This window comes from Heterodontus francisci, chromosome 5 (assembly GCF_036365525.1).
Source record: "Heterodontus francisci isolate sHetFra1 chromosome 5, sHetFra1.hap1, whole genome shotgun sequence".
Lineage (NCBI taxonomy): Eukaryota > Metazoa > Chordata > Chondrichthyes > Heterodontiformes > Heterodontidae > Heterodontus > Heterodontus francisci.
In genome coordinates, this window is record NC_090375.1 from 111,104,339 (window position 1) to 111,121,133 (window position 16,795).

Below are 16,795 nucleotides of genomic sequence, written 5' to 3' on the forward strand. Positions count from 1 at the left end.
ATTCTCCCTATCATGCTGCGGTCCAAGGGGAATGCCGACTACTCCTCCCATGTCTGGGAGCAAGTGATTTCTGCAGAATCCTTGAAGTCAGGATAAGGTCTTTCAGCACATGCCATACCACTTCCTGTGGACTTTAGCAACTTTAAACACCTCTAGAAAGCACCGAACACTTCTACATTCACAGCAACAGCCAGTAGAAATCAATCAGCAACTACCCTAAAAGTAGTTGATATCCCTTTAAATAGCATTGACTGGGGGGGTCCTTCCTTCTGCTGAATGCGTGTTCAGCTGTGTGAGTTTAAGCAACAGCATTAACTCGAGCGTTGTGCTTAAAAAATGGCAGCACTGGTGTCAAATCAGTGTGATATTACGATCTACCTACTCTGCATACTTCTGGTGGGTGCTTCCTTTGCACACGCTAATGCCCTCACCAATAAGGTGTCCAGCATGGCTCACACCAAAACTGTGCAGGTGTGGTGCAGATTTTGGAGGAACAACAGCACTTGCACCATCAACAACTGGGCGCTAAAGAGGCAGATTTTGCGGCCCATGAGTAAGAAAGAGTAGATTCACAGATCCTGTCCTCCTAACGTGAAGGCGCACTTGTAGGTGATAGGGTTACAAGTTAAAACCATGAAACTTAAACCCTTGTTTTTGATGAGCACTGGGTTCTCACCTTTTCAAAATTATCCCACCTGAGATTGAATTGTTGCACAGCATTGCCCTCTAGTGGCATTCTAGTTACTGCGTCATTGCAGCTTTTGGTTGAAATACAACAGAGCATGTCCATTAAGCATCAGCACACTGTTGGTAAATATAAGGGTGAGCTCATAGAATTGCATTCTGTGCTACCATTTTTCTGGCATTATGAGAACATGTGAACATTCAACAATTGCAATTTGTAAATAGTAGGATTTACTGTGTCAGCTATGGCTCAGTTGGTAGCACTCTCACCTCTGGGTTCAAGTCCCACTCCAGGACTTGAGCAAAATATCAAGGCTGACACTCCAGTGCAGTACTGACGGTTTGCTGCACTGCTGGAGGTGCCAGCTTTAAGATGAAATGTTAAGCTGAGGCCCCATCTGCCTACTCTGGTGGATGTAAAAGATCCTATAGCATTATTTTGATTTGAAGAAGAGCAGGGTATACCCTGTGTCCTGGCCAATATTTATCACTCAATCAGCATCACAAAAACAGATTTTCTGATCATTATCACATTATTGTTTGTGGGAGTTTGCTGTGCACAGACTGGCTGCTGTTTCCTGCTTTACAACAGTGACTACACTTCAAAAAGTACTTCATTGCATGTAAAACACTTCTGATGGTCACGAATAGCATTATATAAATGTAAGTTCTTCCTTTTTATATTTTATTGAACATCACTTCATTCAATTTTGCACTTACTCCACTTCTATGTAGTCAGACTATTTCTGGCTTAATATGAATACATTCAAACGAACTTAACCCTACTTGCCCAGCGGAGGTCAGAATTTTAAGCATTTAAAATCAATCAGCAACTAACCTGAAAGTAGTTGATATTCCTTTAAATAGCACCCTTTAAAGAGCATTTAAAATTACTTAGGCCACTTACCCATCCTACAGCCATCAGGAGTTGACCTTCCAGTTAGCAGGCGACAAGGTCACCCTCCCAAAACCAGCGGTTTCCTTTCTAACATACACATTTCAAAGCCCGATGTTGGCACTGAGACTCAACTGCAATTTCTATTAGGTAACCTAAGTGGGAAATGGCAGTGTTTCCTGCCAAAGCAACCCTGTGCAGAAGTGGATCGGGTTCAGGAGTGGCCCAAAAAGGAAGGTTTTTAATTTTTTTTTAAACTTTGCTTGTGGGACCACAAGAAGCAGGAGTGTTCCCCTGGACACAACAAGGAAAACTTAGACCACTGCTGCCTCAATTTCTCCTCCTCGGAGCCCCCACCAATTGCAGAACAACCTGCCACGTGATCACACCACTGACATGCTGTCAGCAGCTGGACACTGGGCCAGGAAAATTTCTGATGAATCCCACCGATTTTCCACCTGGAACACTTAGGTAGTCAGCCAGAGTGATTTAAATCTCCCTCCCAGTTGGCTGCAGATGCAGGGTCAATAGAAATTTTAAAGACTGAGATTGATAGATTTTTGTTAGGTCAAGATATCAAGAGCCACAATTCGAGGCAGACAAATGGAGTTCAGGTACAGATCAGCCATTGTCTGACTGAATGATAGAACAGGCTCGAGGGGCTGAGTGGCCTATTCCTGCTCCTAGATTACTAAATGAGGCCCAGGAGTTAAAATACCCCAAGCATCACTTCTAGAGCAGCAGGTGAGTGAGTTTCTAACACACCGCTGCTCATCTACTTAAAACTACTCACAGTTAAAATTGGGACCTGGTCTTTTTTTAAGTCACGTTGCTTCATTTGTCAGGCATTATGGTGTACATTTTTCAAGATGAGGCAGCCAGCATGGAATCCTGCTCAACACAGCACAGTTCTGAGAACTGGTCAATGTAACCAATATGTGGCACTCCCAGTTAGCACCTCACAGTTCAAAAGAAATCAAGTACTTTACCTTCATATTTGATCTGAGATCCCAGAAAACAGGGTTTCTTGGTAACAATGGAATCTTGTAGAATTTACTGTTCTTTGTTGCTTATAATCCATGAATTTTGTAGTTTTTTTTGCAAAATATTGTTGGGTATGGCTACCTCACGTATTTTATACGACAATTAAAATTAAAGGAAATGAACAGCCCTTTACAACAGGTTTTCAATATGTTTTCTACACATGGTTAAAAGTTTCCATTCTAACAGTTGTAACTATTAAAATTGAATGAACAAATTAGTTAGAACACAGCTGAAGGCTTCAGTTCCTAAAGTTTAACTATTAAAATTTAAGACAATTTAGTTAGAAACCAAAATACATAGTAAAATACTCTTAATCTACAGTAATCTTCAATATCAAATGAACCCATATTTTGTTCAATATTTGATATCTTTTAAAAGGAATTTCTACTAATACTACATAATAGTGCATAATTAGACACATGGTGGTTCCATAAAACATAGTCCTTTTTTTAGCAGTTCTGTTACATTGATATAACACAATCAATGTAGTGTTCTTCAGAAGCAGACTCTGTGCCACAAGGTATCAAGTAACAAGTGAAAGTTCAAGAAGATCTTTCTCAGACTGCAGCACAAATTTGGTCCACTCCTGACAGAGTTCCTCATAAGCAGGTCCTTGGCCACCATATTCAGGGGGAAGAATATGAACTGGAAAGTGCTTACAAAGGTTGTGCTGGTAATTGTTTCCATGCATGTGAATCTGAAATGGGCACAAAACATTCAATTTAAATTACAGGCTCTTCAATTTCTCTCTTGCCAGTTTTCAAAAAGTATCATTTTTTGTGTATAATCAACAATTTTGTACTTGAAATCTAACCACCTAATAAAGATAATTTGGTGCTCTTGACTAGTTCTTACCATTATGGTTTATTTCTGTTACTTTTTATTAATCTGTATGATAATGGTGTGGAATAAAACAGTAACCTTTTTTGCATTCATGCTGAGAAGTGAAATGATCACTTGGCACTTAGCACAAGCAAAAACTTTCCCAAGTCAGCTATAACTTGGCTTAAATGTATTTCCAACAAAGCTGGTTGATGTGTTTCTGTTTCAACTAAAGTACAAGCATTATTTTCATCGCAATTATAATAAAAATGAAATGTAAAGGGTTACTCACCCGTTCTCTGATTTTTTCTGACAGGAATGGTTTAATTATGGCAAAGACTGAATCAAACAGTACAGGCTCATTTATCATGTGGATGCCTCGGACCTTCAGTGGAAAGGAGTCCTGAGAATGAGAGGAAATGGTACTCATTATATTTCATGTTGATGCCTATCTACATTTTAATAAAATGCCATCTTCTGAAGGTATAATTTTACACAATCGTAACATTGCGCTTTTTCAACAGATCAACTCTTGTTTAGAAATGAATGATCAGATAAGATCCTGATCATGTTTTCTTGCTTCTTGTCTTGGCTTTGTACCTTTCTCTAGTTTCCCTCCTCTATCCCTTCATGCCCTCTCCAAGCTCTTCTTGTCCATGAGATCGAACACCAGACCGGCAAAAAACAATTTCTAGGCCAGCCTATTAGCAAAATATCCATTTATTTCTAGGACCTGGGTCTGAATTCAATGTAATCTGCCAGAATTAAAGTCTCCTCTGCTGCCTGTAAGTATCCTGGAGGAGAATTTCTGCTAGGTTACGCCAACTTTATCAGTGTAATGAGTGAAATCGACCGAACCTGCTCAAAAAATCATGAAAACTCAAATGTAAATGGAGTTTCCGCGATATTTAGTGCTGATTAAAAATCATTTTGCCCAAAGCCAGTCCTGCTCACAAAACTGGGTAAAACTACATTTAGAATAATTAGGATGGTGAATTTCCACTGATTCCTCTGCTTCAGAAAGGCTTTTCAAACTGTGCTTGATTTCTTAGGTGCAAATTAAAATATCAGTTTACTAAGAAACTGCTTAGTGTACACCAATGAAACTAGTAAATGATTCAATATATTTTTAAAGTCGTTTTCAATGAATTAAAAACAGGTGGAGGACTAAACGGTTAATAAAAATGCATATTTTTTGTGATAACCCCATTTTCAGCTGGATTAATAAAACTGCACCAGGTTACACTTTACATCAATGAATATTTCTCAATGCAAAGGGAAAAAAATAAACAATTAAGTTCTATTATGCTGACTGTTTGCACTGGTTCATGGAAGGTTTTATGTTTGGGATTATGCAAAGGAATTTTAATGGAAGCTTGAACTGTAACCTAGCCAACAAAATTTTAAGTCCAATTTGCATTCAATTTCACAATTCCGTCCAAAGCAGAAACTCTGCCCCCCATGTGAAATTAATTTGGGCTATTTCACACTCACAAGGAGTCTTCTTCTTTGGCCTCCTTGTCTCGACAGACAGTGGGGAAGCGCCTGCAGGTGGTCAGTGGTTTGTGGAACAGCGCCTGAAGTGGCTATAAAGGCCAATACTGGAGTGACAGACTCTTCCACAGGTGCTGCAGATAAAATTGGTTGTCAGGGCTGTTTCGCAGTTGGCTCTCCTCTTGCGCTTCTGTCTTTTTTCCTGCCAACTGCTAAGTCTCTTCGACTCGCCACACTTTAGCCCCGCCTTTATGGCTGCCCGCCAGCTCTGGCGATCGCTGGCAACTGACTCCCACGACTTGTGATCAATGTCACAGGACTTCATGTCGCGTTTGCAGACATCTTTAAAGCAGAGACATGAACGGCCGGTGGGTCTGATACCAGTGGCGAGCTCGCTGTACAATGTGTCCTTGAGGATCCTGCCATTTTCCATGTGGCTCACATGGCCAAGCCATCTCAAGCGCCACTGACTCAGTAGGGTGTATAAGCTGGGGATGTTGGCTGCCTTGAGGACTTCTGTGTTGGAGATATGGTCCTGCCACCTGATGCCAAGGATTCTCCGGAGGCAGCGAAGATGGAATGAGTTGAGACGTCACTCTTGGCTGACATACATTGTCCAGGCCTCACTGCCGTAGAGCAAGGTACTGAGGACACAGGCTTGATACACACGGACTTTTGTGTTCCGTGTCAGTGCGCCATTTTCCCACATTCTCTTGGTCAGTCTGGACATAGCAGTGGAAGCCAATCCCATGCGCTTATTGACTTCTGCATCGAGAGACAGGTTACTGGTGATAGTTGAGCCTAGGTAGGTGAACTCTTGAACCACTTCCAGAGTGTGGTCGCCGATATTGATGGATGGAGCATTTATGACGTCCTGTCCCATGATGTTCATTTTCTTGAGGCTGATGGTTAGGCCAAATCCGTTGCAGGCAGCCGCAATCCTGTTGATGAGACTCTGCAGACACTCTTCAGTGTGAGATGTTAATGCAGCATCGTCAGCCAAGAGGCGTTCCCTGATGAGGACTTTCCGTACTTTGGTCTTCGCTCTTAGACGGGAAAGGTTGAACAACCTGCCACCTGATCTTGTGTGGAGGAAAATTCCTTCTTCTGAAGACTTGAACGCATGTGAGAGCAGCAGGTAGAAGAAAATCCCAAACAGTGTGGGTGCGAGAACACAGCCCTGTTTCACGCCACTCAGGATAGGAAAGGGGTCTGATGAGGTGCCGCTATGCTGAATTGTGCCTTTCATATTTTCATGGAATGAGGTGATGATACTTAGTAGCTTTGGTGGACATCCGATCTTTGCTAGTAGTCTGAAGAGACCACGTCTGCTGACGAGGTCAAAGGCTTTGGTGAGATCAATGAAAGCAATGTAGAGGAGCATCTGTTGTTCGCGGCATTTCTCCTGTAGCTGACAAAGGGAGAACAGCATGTCAATGGTCGATCTCTCTGCTCGAAAGCCACACTGTGCCTCAGGGTAGACACGCTCGGCCAGCTTCTGGAGCCCGTTTAAAGTGACTCGAGCAAAGACTTTCCCCACTATGCTGAGCAGGGAGATTCCACGGTAGTTGTTGCAGTCACCGCGGTCACCTTTGTTTTTATAGAGGGTGATGATATTGGCATCGTGCATGTCCTGTGGTACTGCTCCCTCATCCCAGCACAGGCAAAGCAGTTCATAGGGTGCTGAGAGTATAGCAGGCTTAGCACTCTTGATTATTTCAGGGGTAATTTCAGGGGAGTGCAGCGATGAAAATGCAGAACCCAAACTGAAGAGTTATAAAATTGACTTTTCCTTTTTAAAAAAAAGTGGACAATGTGCTGCAAAATAGCCACCGAAGGTCAAACAACCTGGCCTCGTATATTCAAACTGTCTTACTATCTGTTAAGGCTAAGAGGTGTCAATTACACCCATCCTGAATCTATCAGGAAACATTTTTGAATTGAATGGGTTCTTCTGAAACAAAGAAGGTGTGAAGTGGCCAAATCCTGGGCCATTGCTGGTCACCTTAGGGAGGGGGCTATGCATCTCCAAACAGAGGTAACTTGTGAGAGATTTATTACCTTAAAAAGTATCTCTCTGGAGAGGGGAAAGATCACAACAACATCACAAAAGCCTGTCCAGCCGAGAGCTGAGAGATCCAGCAAAAATCAAAAAAGGAGCCCTGCTGCAAATTCTACCCTTCAACTTGGTGCATAAGAGAACTAAAAGTGACCACCATCTCCAGAATGAAGTCTCAACCATCAGAAAACTTTCAACACCCAGGCTTGCAACTTTAAAAGAGAAAAATGTCCTCCGAGAAGATTTAACAGGTTTACCGTGAACTCCGAACACCTACCTCACTTCAAACCACTTACATACAAATACGAATTAAGAGCAGGGGTAGGCCCCTCGGCCCCTTGAGCCTGCTTGGCCATTCAACAAGATCATGGCTGATCTAATTGTAGCCTTAATTCCACATTTCCGCCTACCCCCGATAACCTTTCACCACCTTCCTTATCAAGAATCTATCTACCTCTGCCTTAAAAATATTCAAAGACTCTGCTTCCACTGCCATTTGAGGAAGAGCGTTCCAAAGGATCACGACCCTCATCTCTGTCTTAAATGGGCGACCCCTTATTTTTAAATAGCGACCCCTAGTTCTAGATTCTCCAATAAAAGGAAACATCCTTTCCACATCCATCCTGTCAAGGCCCCTCAGGATCTTATATGTTTCAATCAAATCATCTCTTACTCTTCTAAGCTTATCCTTTTTCTTTCTATCTATCTATTCTTGAGTGTGTGTGTGTGCGCATGCGTGCAAGTGAGTGCATGTGTGGGTGCGGTTGCGACCATTTCAGGAATGAATTTTGTTCAATAAATAGATAATCTTCTGTTTTAAATCTACAAGAAAACGTGGCCCTGTCTGTTTATCTGACAAATAAAACAAAAAGTGTTAAAACCCTAGGAACAAAAACACTCGCTGTATTCAGTTGGGAGATGAACAGTGGGAACCATCCACACCTCTTACCAGCTGTAACAGCTATTTCAACACTGCTTCTAGTGGAGGCAGGCATCTTAGTTAACAAGATAGACTAAAAGAGCTGGTACTTTACACTTTAGAGAAGCATAGACTTAGGGGTGAATTGACTATGAAGGGAATAGATAGTGTGTGAGTAGATAATTTGTTCCAATTGAATAAGTTAGATGAAGTGGGGATCACAAATTTAAGTTGCATAAGGCCACATCTAGGTTAGATGTCAACCTAGAGGCTAGAGATGGTTCTTTTCCCAAAGGACAGTGCACCTCTGGAACGGGCTGTCAGCTGCTGTGCTGAATGCTAATTCACTGAAATCTTTCAAGTGAGAGCTGGATCTGTTTTTGGCTTGGATGGAGATCCCCACTTACAAATGGTAAGTACTGGATAGAATTTACAGGGCCAGAATGATCTCTCGAATTAGTTTTGATTGCTAAGAGAGAGCTAGGGAGGAAGATATCAGAGCTTTTCTTTCCAAATTGGCCTATATTTTTGTCTCTGCCAGGAGATCGCATAGAGTTAGATTTTCCTGCGGGCTTTGGGACCTCTACTTTGGGCCCAAATGTGGTCTTCCCAAGGTTATACTTGCTGGCAGCACACCCAATGGCACAATTTTCCTTGAGGCAACCTCCTAAATGATGGCCTTTTAGCCGTTCAATTAAGGACAGCGAGCAGGCTCTTGATGCTGCCAGCCCAATCAAAGAGCATGTAGCTCTGGAGCCTTGGCAGTGCCACAGGGAGAGGTGGGCACTGCTGAAGCATGTCGGGGACCAGGAAGGCTCGCAACATGTTGACACCCTTGGAGGCGTGGATCTAAGGTAAAAATTATGAGAAGCGAAGCTGCTAGGTCCCTCGGAGCAGAGGGGAAATCCCTCTGGAGTAATCTTTTGGGCTGTGGCTGCAGCAATTCCTGTCTGCGGCCCCCTCTTTGGGGCATGGAGCTTCTGGCTCCGATGGCCCTTCCCGGCCTGCCGCAGGGAGACCGCCTCCAGTGAGTTGGCAGCCTTGGCACGAGCTGGTGAGCCAATCTTCCAGCAGAAAAATGCCAGCAAAGCTGCAAAATCACTCCTAATGGGGCCTTAAACATCTTAATTAGCTGCCCACCTCTGTGGAGCAGGCAACCGATCCGAGTACCAGCCTGCCCCGGAAAAGTTCCCATCAGCAGGAATGCATCAGGGAGCTATACCATCACAGCTCTCCCCTATTTTCCTGGCTCCCTCAGCCTCCATGCCTGCCACCATGGGATTGGGAAAATTCAGCCCATAGTTTTGGGGTGGAGAGTGTAGGTATTGTGATGCACAAGGAATCACCATTGAGTGGGACAGGTTGGACAGACCAGAGGGTCATTTTCTGTCTATCATTGCTCATATGTTCATAAGTCTACAGCCTTAATAATGGCCATAACTGAACACATACTGGCTATGTCACTCGTGTCTGTAATATAACCAAGCTGGCAACAAAAGTGAAATGCACTAACATTATCTCACTTGTCAAATTTTACCAGTAACTCATGGCTGGGCACTCTGGGTTTCTCCTCAATCTTGATGACACATTGCACATGCACAGCAATCTTAACATTGTACTGTATATCACATTATATAACTTTATATACTATTACAGGCTGTATATTGGTGATGTTATTGAACTGTACAGCTGGTACACACAAACACATCGGACAGCTAACGGCATTGTGACACAATACACTTTGGGTGTTGAAATTCAACTTCATCTATTGTGAAAACTTATCAGATAATAATCCGATAACAATTACTTGGAAAAAAAGAATGGGACTTTCTCAGTATTTAAACTACTGTTCACAATATTGTCCAATTGACATCCAGAACAGGTAAAGTCATTCTATACAATTTACACTGATGAGCAATCTGCATCATAATTTTTTTTATTCGTTCATGGGATGTGGGTGTCGCTGGCCAGGCCAGCATTTATTGCTCATCCCTAATTGCCCTTGAGAAGATGATGGTGAGCTGCCTTCTTGAACTGCTGCAGTCTTTGGAGTGTAGGTATACCAACAGTGCTGTTAGGAAGGGAGTTCCAGGATTTTGACCTAATGACAGTGAAGAAACGGCGATATAGTTCCAAGTCAGAATGGTATATCGCTTGGAGGGTAACTTGCTTGGTGCTGTTTCCATATATCTGCTGCCCTTGTTCTTCTAGGTGGTAGTGGTCACGGGTTTGAAAGGTGCTGTTGAAAGAGCCTTGATGAGTTGCTACAGTGCATTTTGTAGATGGTACACACTGCTGTCACTGTGTATTGGTGGTTGAAGGAGTGAATATTGAAGGTGGTGGATGGGGTGCCAATCAAGCGGGCTGCTTTGTCCTGGATGGTGTTGAGCTTCTTGAGTGTTGTTGGGGCTGCACTCATCCAGGCAAATGGGGAGTATTCCATCACATTCCGGCTTGTGCCTTGTAGATGGTGGACAGGCTTTCGGGAGTCAGGAAGTGAGTTACTCATCACAGAATTCCTAGCCTCTAACCTGCTCTTGTAGCTACAGCATTTATGTGGCTACTCCAGTTCAGTTTCTGGTCAATGATAACCCCTAGGATGTTGATAGTGGGGGATTCAGTGATGGTAATGCCATTGAATGTCAAGGGGAGAAGGTTAGAGTTGGAGATGGTCATTGCCTGGCACTTGTGTGGTGCGATTGTTACTTGCCACTTATCAGCCCAAGCCTGGATATTGTCCAGGTCTTGCTGCATACGGACATGGGCTGCTTCAGTATCTGAGGAGTCGCGAATGATGCTGAACATTGTGCAATCATCAGCGAACATCCCCACTTCTGACCTTTATGATTGAAGGAAGGTCATTGATGAAGCAGCTGAAGATGGTTAGGCCTAGGCCAGTCGCCTGAGAAACTCCTGCAGTGATGTCCTGGGTTTGAGATGATTGATCTCCAACAACCACGACCATCTTCCTTTGCGCCAGGTATGACACCCACTGGCACAGAGTTTTCTCCCTTATTCCCATTGACTCCAGTTTTGCTAGGGCTCCTTGACATCATACTCGGTCAAATGCTGCCTTGATGTTAAGGGCAGTCATTCTCACCTCACCTGAGCAAGTGCCACTTGATAGCACTGTTGAAGGCCCCTTCCATCACTTTGCTGATGATCGAGAGTAGACTGATAGGGCGGTAATGGGCAAGATTGCATTTGTCCTGCTTTTTGTGCACAGGACATACCTGGGCAATTATCCACATCATCGGGTAGATGACAGCGTTGTAGTTGTACTGGAACAGATTGGCTAGGGGTGCAGCAAGTTCTGGAGCACAAGTCTTCAGTACTATTGCCGGAATATTGTCAGGGCCCATAGCCTTTGTAGTATCCAGTGCCTTCAGCCATTTGTTGATATCACTTGAAGTGAATTGGATAGGCTGAAGACTGGCATCTGTGATGCTGGGACCTCAGGAGGAGGTTGAGATGGATCATCAACTCGGCATCACTGGCTGAAGATGGATGCAAATGCTTCAGCCTTCTCTTTTGCAATGATGCGGTGGGCTCCCACATCATTGAGGATGGGGATATTTGTGGAGCCTCCTCCTCTTGTTAGTTGTTTAATTGTCCACCACCATTCATGACTAGATGTGGCAGGACTGCAAAACTTAGATCTGATCCACTGGTTGTGGGATTGCTTAGCTCTGTCTATTGCATGCTGCTTCTGCTGTTTGGTATGCAAGTAGTCATGTGATGTAGCTCCACCAGGCTGACACCTCACTTTGAGGTATGCCTGGTGCTGCTCCTGGCATGCCCTCCTACACTTTTCATTGAACCAGGGCTGGTCTACTGGCTTGATAGCAATGGTAGAGTGGGGGATCGGGCCATGAGGTTACAGATTGTGGTTGAATACCGTTCTGCTGCTGCTGATGGCCCACAGTGCCTCATGGATGCCCAGTTTTGAGTTGCTGGATCTGTTTGAAATCTATCCCATCTAGCACGGTGGTAGTGCCACACAACACGATGGTGGGTACCCTCAATGCAAAGATGGAACTTAGTCTCCGCAAGGATGGTCACTCCTATCAATACAGTCATCAACGCTGAGACTCGAAAGAGGAAAAAATAGACTTACAGTGACATCATGGGAAATCTGCAAGGTGATTGGTTGGGTAAGTAACAGCTGTTAGTCAATTTAAACAGCTTAAAAAATAAGGGGAAAGTTGTCTTTTAAAAAAAAACCTCAAGTGATAAAGTGAGTACTACTAAAGTGTGTTTTTTTAAATTAGTGTAATTTAGATTGTAGTGGGTAGTGTTTGGAGTAGAACAAGGCCCCTAGTGTAAGTAGTATTTTTTAAAGGGAGTCACTAATTAATCTAAAGGTATGTCATAGCAGGAGAGCTTGCACCCGTGAGATGCTCCTCCTGCGCTATGTGGGAAATCAGGGACGCTTCCAGTGTCCCTGACGATCAGGTGTGCAGGAAGTGTGTCCAGCTGCAGCTACTGGCAACCCGTATTACAGAGTTGGAGCTGCGGGTGGATTCACTGTGGAGCATCCGCGATACTGAGGATGTCGTGGATAACATGTTTAGCGAGGTGGTCACACCGCAGGTAATGGCTGCACAGGCAGAAAAGGGATGGGTGACCACCAAGCAGAGTAGTAGGCATTGGCAGGTAGTGCAGGAGTCCCCTGTGGCCATACGCCTCTCAAATAGATATACCACTTTGGATATAGTTGGGGGAGGATGGCCTCCCAGGGGAAAGCAGCAACAGCCAAGTTCGTGGCACCACGGATGGCTCTGCTGCACAGCAGGGGATGAAAAGGGGTGGAAGGGCTATAGTGATAGGGGATTCTATCATAAGGGGTACAGATAGGCATTTCTGTGGCCGCAAACGTGACTCCAGGATGGTATGTTGCCTCCCTGATGCTAGGGTCAAGCATGTCATGGAGCGGCTGCAGGACATTCTGAAGGGGGAGGGTGTGCAGTCAGAGGTCATGGTGCACATTGGTACCAACGACATAGGTAAAAAGAGGGATGAGGTCCTGCAACAAGAATTTAGGGGGCTAGGTAGCAGATTAAAAAGCCGGACCTCAAAGGTTGTAATCTCTGGATTACTCCCGGTGCCACGTGCTAGTGAGTATAGGAATAAGAGGATAGAGCAGATGAATGCATGGCTGAAGAGATGGTGCAGGAGGGAAAGCTTTAGTTTCCTGAATCACTGGGTCTGTTTCTGGCAAAGGTGGGACCTGTACAAGTTGGAAAGGTTGCACCTGAACCGGAACGGCACCAACATCCTTCTTGGGGTTTTGCTAGTGCTGCTGTGGTGGGAGGGGCGGGTGGTTTAAACTAATTTGGCGGCGGAATGGGATACAGAGTGGAGATACAGTAGGGGGTGATGCACAGTCAAATATAGAAGAGAAACTGAGTCAGTCTGGAAGGCAGAACAAATATAGACCTGTTAAGGCACAAGTGAAAAATGCAAGGCTGGATTGCATCTATTTTAATGCAAGGACTCTTACCAGTAAGGCAGATGAATTGAGGGCATTGATTAGCACATGGGATTATGATATTGTTGCTACCACAGAGACAGGGTTGAGGGAGGGGCAGGACTGGCAGCTCAATATTCCAGGGTATAGAATCTTCAGGCGTGACAGGGGAGGGGATAAAAGAGGAGGTGGCATTGCACTGTTGATCAATGAGTCAATTACTGCAGTCAGGAGGGATGATATCTTAGAAGGTTCCTCAAATGAGGCCATATGGGTAGAACTTAAAAACAAAAAGGGGGCAATGACTTAGCTGGGAGTGTACTATAGGCCTCCAAACAGTCAGGGAGAGATAGAGGAGCAGATATGTAGGCAAATCTCAGTGAGGTGTAAAAATAATAGGGTAATAATAGTCGGGGATTTCAACTTACCGAATATCAACTGGGATAGTCTTAGTGTAAAAGGCTTAAAGGGGGCGGAATTCTTAAAATGTATACAGGAGAGCTTTTGAGCCAGTACGTAGAAAGTCCTCCGAGAGAAGGGGCAGTACTGGACCTAATCCTAGGGAATGAAGCTGGACAAATGGTAGAAGTGTCAGTGGGGGAAGCATTTCGGGAATAGTGACCATAACTCTGTAAGATTTAAGGTAGTTATGGAAAAGGACAAAGACGGGCCGGAAATAAAGGTACTAAATTGGGGGAAGGCCGATTTTAATATGATAAAACAGGATCTGGCCAAAGTGGACTGGGCGCAGCTACTTGTAGGAAAGTCTACATCAGACCAGTGGGAGTCATCCAAAGAGGAAATACTGAAGGTTCAGAGCCAACATGGACCCATTAAGGTGAAGGGTAGGACCAACAAGTCCAGGGAACCTTGAATGTCAAGGGATATAGAGGATTGGATCAGGGAAAAAAAGGAGGCTTATGGCAGATTCAGAGCACTGAAAACAGCAGAGGCACTAGAGGAGGATAGAAAGTGTGGGGGGGGGGGTACTAAAAAAGTAATTAGGAGAGCGAAGCGGGGACATGAAAAAATACTGGCGGGCAAGATAAAGGAAAATCCTAAGGCATTTTATAAATATACTAAGGGCAGGAGGATAACAAGGGCAAGAGTGAGGCCCATTAGGGCCTAAAGTGGCAATCTGTATGGAGCCTGAGGACATAGGTGAGGCTTTAAATGATTACTTTTCGTCTGTGTTCACTATGGAGAAGGATGATATAGGTGTAGAGATCAGGAAGGGGGACTGTGATATACTTGAACATATTAGCATTGAAAGGGAGGAAGTATTAGCTGTTTTTGCAGGCTTAAAAATGGATAAATCCCCAAGGCCAGATGAGATGTATCCCAGGCTGTTATGTGAGGCAAGGGAGGAGATAGCAGGGGCTCTGACACAAATTTTCAAATCCTCTCTGGTCACAGGAGAGGTATCAGAGGACTGGAGGATAGCAAATGTGGTGCCATTATTCAAGAAGGGTAGCAGGGATAAACCAGGTAATTACAGGCCGGTGAGTCTGACATCAGTGGTCGGGAAACTGTTGGAAAATATGCTGAGGGACAGGATTAATCTCCACTTGGAGAAGCAGGGATTAATCAGGGATAGTCAGCATGGCTTTGTCAGGGGGAGGTCATGTCTAATAAACTTGATTGAATTTTTCGAGGCAGTGACTAGATGTGTAGATGAGGGTAAAGCAATTGATGTAGTCTACATGGACTTCAGTAAGGCTTTTGATAAAGTTCCGCATGGGAGATTGGTTAAGAAGGTAAGAGCCCATGGGATCCAGGGCAATTTGGCAAATTGGATCCAAAATTGGCTTAGTGGCAGGAGGTAGAGGTTAATGGTCGAGGGTTATTTTTGCGAGTGCAAGCCTGTGACCAGTGATGTTCCACAGGGATCGGTGCTGGGACCCTTGCTGTTTGTAGTGTACATTAATGATATAGATGTATGATAAGTAAGTTCGCAGATGACATGAAAATTGGTGGTGTCGTAAATAGCGAGGAGGAAAGCCTTCGATTACAGGACGATATAGATGGGCTGGTAAGATGGGTGGAGCAGTGGCAAATGAAATTTAATCCTGAGAAGTGTGAGGTGATGCATTTTGGGAGGACTAAGAAGGCAAGGGAATATACAATGGATGGTAGGACCCTAGGAAGTACAGAAGGTCAGAGGGACCTTGGTGTACTTGTCCATAGATGACTGAAGGCAGCAGCACAGATAGATAAGGTGGTTAGGAAGGCATATGGAATACTTGCCTTTAACAGCCGAGGCATAGAATATAAGAGCAGGGAGGTTATGATGGAGCTGTATAAAATGCTAGTTAGGCCACAGCTGGAGTACTGTGTACAGTTCTAGACATCACACTATAGGAAGGATGTGATTGCACTGGAGAAGGTGCAGAGGAGATTCACCAGGATGTTGCCTGGGCTGGAGCATTTCAGCTATGAAGAGAGACTGAAAAGGCTAGGGTTGTTTTCCTTAGAGCAGAGAAGGCTGAGGAGGGACATGATTGAACTACACAAAATTATGAGGGACATTGATAGGTAAGATAGGAAGAAACTTTTTCCTTTAGCAGAGAGGTCAATAACCAGGGGGCATAGATTTAAGGTAAGGGGCAGGAGATTTAGAGGGGATTTGCGGAAAAAAAATTTCACCCAGAGGGTGGTTGGAATCTGGAACGCACTGCCTCAAGAGGTGGTAGAGGCAGGAACCCTCACAACATTTAAGAAGTATTTAAATGAGCACTTGAAATGCCATAGCATACAAGGCTACGGGCCAAGTGCTGGAAAATGGGACTAGAATAGTTAGGTGCTTGATGGCCGGCACGGACACAATGGGCCAAAGGGACTGTTTCTGTGTTGTATAACTCTAGGCCTCTGACTCTAACAGATGCATCTGCAACAGATAGACTGGTGAGGACAAGGTCAAGTAGGTTTTTCGCTCACCACCTACCACAGGCCCAATCCAGCAGCTATGTCTTTTAGGACTCGGTCACTAGTGGTACTACCGAGCCACTCTTAGTTTTTAGTTTAGAGATACAGCACTGAAACAGGCCCTTCGGCCCACCGAGTCTGTGCCGACCATCAACCACCCATTTATACTAACCCTACACTAATCCCATATTCCTACCACATCCCCACCTGTCCCTATATTTCCCTACCACCTACCTATACTAGGGGCAATTCATAATGGCCAATTAACCTATCAACCTGCACGTCTTTGGCAAGTGGGAGGAAACCGGAGCACCCGGAGGAAACCCATGCAGACACAGGGAGAACTTGCAAACTCCACACAGGCAGTACCCAGAATTGAACCCGGGTCGCTGGAGCTATGAGGCTGCGGTGCTAACCACTGCGCCACCCACTCTTGATGATGGATATTGAAGTCCCCCAACCAAAGTACATTTGTGCCCTTGC

The 16,795-nt window shown here is 44.5% G+C and overlaps 1 protein-coding gene across 1 annotated transcript in view; it reads right to left on the minus strand.

Annotated features, from left to right (window-relative positions):
• Nucleotides 1-1,329: 1,329 nt before the first annotated feature.
• The window catches only part of ttpa (tocopherol (alpha) transfer protein), a 108,350-nt gene continuing 92,884 nt past the window's right edge, over nt 1,330-16,795 (minus strand). Inside the window, exons 4-5 of the mRNA XM_068030900.1 lie at nt 3,738-3,848; nt 1,330-3,320 (exon numbers count right to left, since the gene is read on the minus strand). Of these exons, the coding sequence (XP_067887001.1) occupies nt 3,147-3,320; nt 3,738-3,848 (285 nt within the window). The 3' untranslated portion in view covers nt 1,330-3,146. The remainder of the gene's footprint in view (nt 3,321-3,737; nt 3,849-16,795) is intronic.